This window comes from Penaeus vannamei, chromosome 4, assembly GCF_042767895.1.
Source record: "Penaeus vannamei isolate JL-2024 chromosome 4, ASM4276789v1, whole genome shotgun sequence".
NCBI classification, from domain to species: Eukaryota; Metazoa; Arthropoda; class Malacostraca; order Decapoda; family Penaeidae; genus Penaeus; species Penaeus vannamei.
Genome location: NC_091552.1, coordinates 26,526,383 through 26,530,284, shown reverse-complemented (window position 1 = coordinate 26,530,284; position 3,902 = coordinate 26,526,383). Strand labels below are relative to the sequence as shown.

General features: G+C 44.5%; 1 protein-coding gene across 1 annotated transcript in view; it reads right to left on the bottom strand.

Moving 5' to 3' along the window:
• Nucleotides 1-2,256: 2,256 nt before the first annotated feature.
• LOC113804520 (uncharacterized) overlaps nucleotides 2,257-3,902 on the bottom strand; it is a gene marked incomplete at its 5' end in the record, with an annotated part of 28,845 nt that continues 27,199 nt past the window's right edge. Inside the window, 1 exon segment of the mRNA XM_070121399.1 lies at nucleotides 2,257-2,451. Coding sequence (XP_069977500.1) covers nucleotides 2,257-2,451 — 195 coding nt within the window.

The following is a 3,902-nucleotide window of genomic DNA, read 5'->3' as shown; positions in this document are numbered from 1 at the left end:
GGTTAGGTTTAGGTTAGGTTAGGTTAGGTTAGGTTAGGTTAGGTTAGGTTAGGTTAAAGGTTAGGTTTTGGGTTGGGTTGGGTTGGGTTGGGTTGGGATGGGTTGAAGGTTAGGTTTAGGTTAGGTTTAGGTTAGTGTTCAAATGTTTCGTCAGGGTTAACATACAGTAATATAGTCAATTAGACAATGATAATAAAAACGCGTACTAATAACAGTATCAATAATAAAACAGGGTTGGGTTGGGTTGGGTTGGGTTGGGTTGGGTTGGGTTGGGTTGGGTTGGGTTAAGTTAAAGGTTAGGTTTAGGTTAGGTTTAGGTTAGTGTTCAAATGTTTCGTCAGGGTTAACATACAGTAATATAGTCAATTAGACAATGATAATAAAAACGCGTACTAATAACAGTATCAATAATAAAACAGGTAAGGTTAGGTTAGGTTAGCAATGCGTTCAAATGTTTCATCAGGGTTAACATACAGTAATATAGTCAATAAAACAAATAATAAAAATGCGTAGTAATAACAGTATCAATAATAAAACAGATTTAATTTTGATAATGAAAAAAAACATATTAACATCATATAAATAAACATCACATTTGTATGGTAACAACGATATAATACTATTTAATAACAAATAGAATAATCACAAACGTCAAGATATATAGAAACAATGATATAATAAAAATAATGTAACACAGTTGGTAGGCAATGCTGACTATAATATCTTGAATATAAGAAAGCATATTAGCATGGGAAGACTAATAAAGAAAAGATTTGTGAGAAATTTGTGCAGATGACAATTTACTTGCAAGCTCTGGGGCGACATTAGAAAAATAATCATTAAAAGCGTCTGAGATTTGCTCTAGAGTATTTTTTTATTTGCTTACCTTACCGCTGCTGGTCTAGCAATCTTGCGGACCAGCGTTCAATCCCACGCCCGGCCAGTGAGTGGTATCCCCGGTCACTCCTTGGAGATTTGGGCAAAATAAAACAGATAGTATGTCACAGCAATGGATATCCATTGTAACAAATGGAATTAAAACTAAATCTTATTGAAAGAGTTGTACTATCCTTTTCAGTTTTATTATTGCGCAATTCATTTATTGTTTCCCAAATCTTCCTTGTATTTACTCTAAATCTGAAAATCCTCATAGATAATGATTTCATTTGGTTAATTTTATGAAGGTGTTCAGATAGTTTCCATTTTTTTGTATTCCACAAAAGCGAGCATTAGTCTTTTGATCGGTATGAACTTTGGCATTTTTGGGAAGCAGGCATAGTAAGTGGTGTAGACTGTATCAAGAAACATTGCAATTTGTGTTCGAATCTAGGTGTTTTATTGTCATTTTCTGAAAAAACAACTGCAAAACCATATTTTAATGTATGTAAAATATAAGAAGAAAGAAAATAAAGAACAAAATAATTATATAATTCCATGTAAATTTATAAATATATATATAAAGTAATTCTTTGATAGATATATTTCGTCCTTAATTTTTAAAAAAACATTGCAAAACTTCAACTGCAGGGGTTGGAGCCATCTTTCTGTGTTTAGAATTTTGATCAGACTGTTTCCGTGGTTCTCATCGCTAGTGTGACTGCGCGAGCCAAAATGACCACGATTTCCTGGGTGCCAGTGGAAAAGTAATGCGGAAAAAGTGCTAGTGTGACAGCCTTTAGACTACCGATGCCTACGCTTACCACAAGCTCATAATAGCGAATGTCAAAAGTAAGGAAATATGTGATTTTTAAACCCCCCTGACTTGACATTCCAATGGAGATATGATGGCCTAGTGGGTAGAGCATCGGATTTCGGGTGTGCCGGCCGCCCGTGTCCGACTGTTCGAGCCCCGGCCGGTGACAGTGTTTCCTTGAGCAAGAAACTTTAATTGCTTAGTCGATTTGAGGGTGTATGTGTATGTGAGTGATTGTGTTTGTGTGTGATGTATAATAATAATGTATAATATGTATAATCTAATATATAATTTCCTTTCATTTCAGGATTGGTGTTGAGTGGTGGTGAGTGGCGTGCTAGGGTCTCCCGGGAACTCAGGATTGGTGGTGAATGGTGATGAGTGCCGTACTAGGGTCTCCTGGGGGCTCAGGATTGGTATTGAGTGGTGGTGAGTGGCGTGCTAGGGCCTCCCAGTGCCTCAGGATTAGTGGTGAATGGTGGTGAGTGGCGTGCTAGGGCCTCCCGGTGGCTCAGGATTGGTGGTGAATGGTGGTGAGTGGCATGCTTGGGCCTCCCGGGGGCTCAGGATTGGTGGTGAATGGTGGTGAGTGGCGTGCTAGGGTCTACCGGGGGCTCATGATTGGTGGTGAATGGTGGTGAGTGGCGTGCTAGGGTCTCCCGGGGGCTCAGGATTGGTGGTGAGCGGTAGGGAGTGGCGTGCGGGATCTCGACACTACCCGCATCCAAGTTAACTGTTGGTGGGTCAACCTGGTACAGCTGCTCAAAATACTCAGCCCAACGTTCCCGCACCGCAACAGGATCTGAAACGATCTGACCACTTACTGAGCGAACTGCTGTCACCTGTGAAGAGGGCTTGGAGTTCAGCTTTCTCAGGGCTTGGTATGCAGGATGAAGGTCATTTACTAAGAAATGGCCTTCTACCTCCTCTGCAAGACTCCTAATAAACTGTTCCTTGTCCCTTCTTAACAGGGACCGAGTTCTGCGCACATGAGAACGGTGCAATTCCCGATCCCCTGTCAGACGAGCCGCACGACATGCATCTGTGGCTTCCAGTGTCTCCTGCGAGATGGAATTCTGTACTGCTCTCGGGAGTACACCAATCGTATCTTGAGTTGCATCAAGTGTTTCACGCTTAAAGGTATCCCACAGAAGAACAGGGTCTGTCAGACTGCCAAGCATTGCGAAACGATCAGAGATTGCCTCAGCAAACCCGCGGGCACACTCCCCCTCCCTCAGCCTGTCCAAATGAAACACCCTAGGGTGATCATTTGACCGCTGGGGAGTTTTGAAGTGGACCCGGAGGGTAGCCACAACCAATCTATGGTCAGTACCACAGAACTCAGCACTCCTGTACACCCTGCAATTCTGAAGGATCCTCCGAGTGCTAACGAGTATGTGGTCGATCTCCTTGGCTGCATTACTGTACCATGTCCAGCGATGTGGGTCTGGGCGCTGGTACCAGGAGCCAGAAATCCTCAATTTCTGGTACCTAGCAAAGTCCCGGAAAAGGAGGCTATTCTCGCTACCGGCATCACTGTACCATGTCCAGCAAAGTCCCGGAAAAGGAGGCTATTCTCGCTACCGGCATCAGCTCCTGAACCATGGGGACCGACAGACATCTCATAGCCAGCTCGATCACAGCCAGATACCGCATTGAAGTCACCCGGAACAATGCGAATATCTCGTCGGGGACATCTGTCTACCACAGATGTAAGTTTGGCGTAGAACATCTCTTTCACGTCAAGTTTACAAACATCGGTAGGAGCGCACACAGCAATAAGAGACTTGAAGCCAAAAGATAGCTTCAATCTCAATACCATTATACGCTCATCAACAGGAGTAACCTCTACTACCGATGGCTGGAGTCTGCTGGAGATGGCAATGGCTACTCCCTGGAGATGGTGGCTGTCGCTGCGGCCCGACCAGTAATAGGTGTAGCCACCTACACAGGTCATGCCACTGCCAGGCTTCCTCACCTCCGAGAGAACAGCCACCTCAACTCTCAGCCTCCCCAGTTCCCTCAACAGTAGAGGCAACCGATCATCCTGACGCAAAGAACGGACGTTCCAAGCCCCCACCCTAACTTCCCACCTGAGGTTTAGCCTCTGGCAGTCGCTCCGGGTGGATGCCACCTCTGCCACCCCCACTGACGGTGCCCCATATAAAAGGGGGTGGCGGGCTGCGTGCCCCCTCATCCCTTTGGGGGG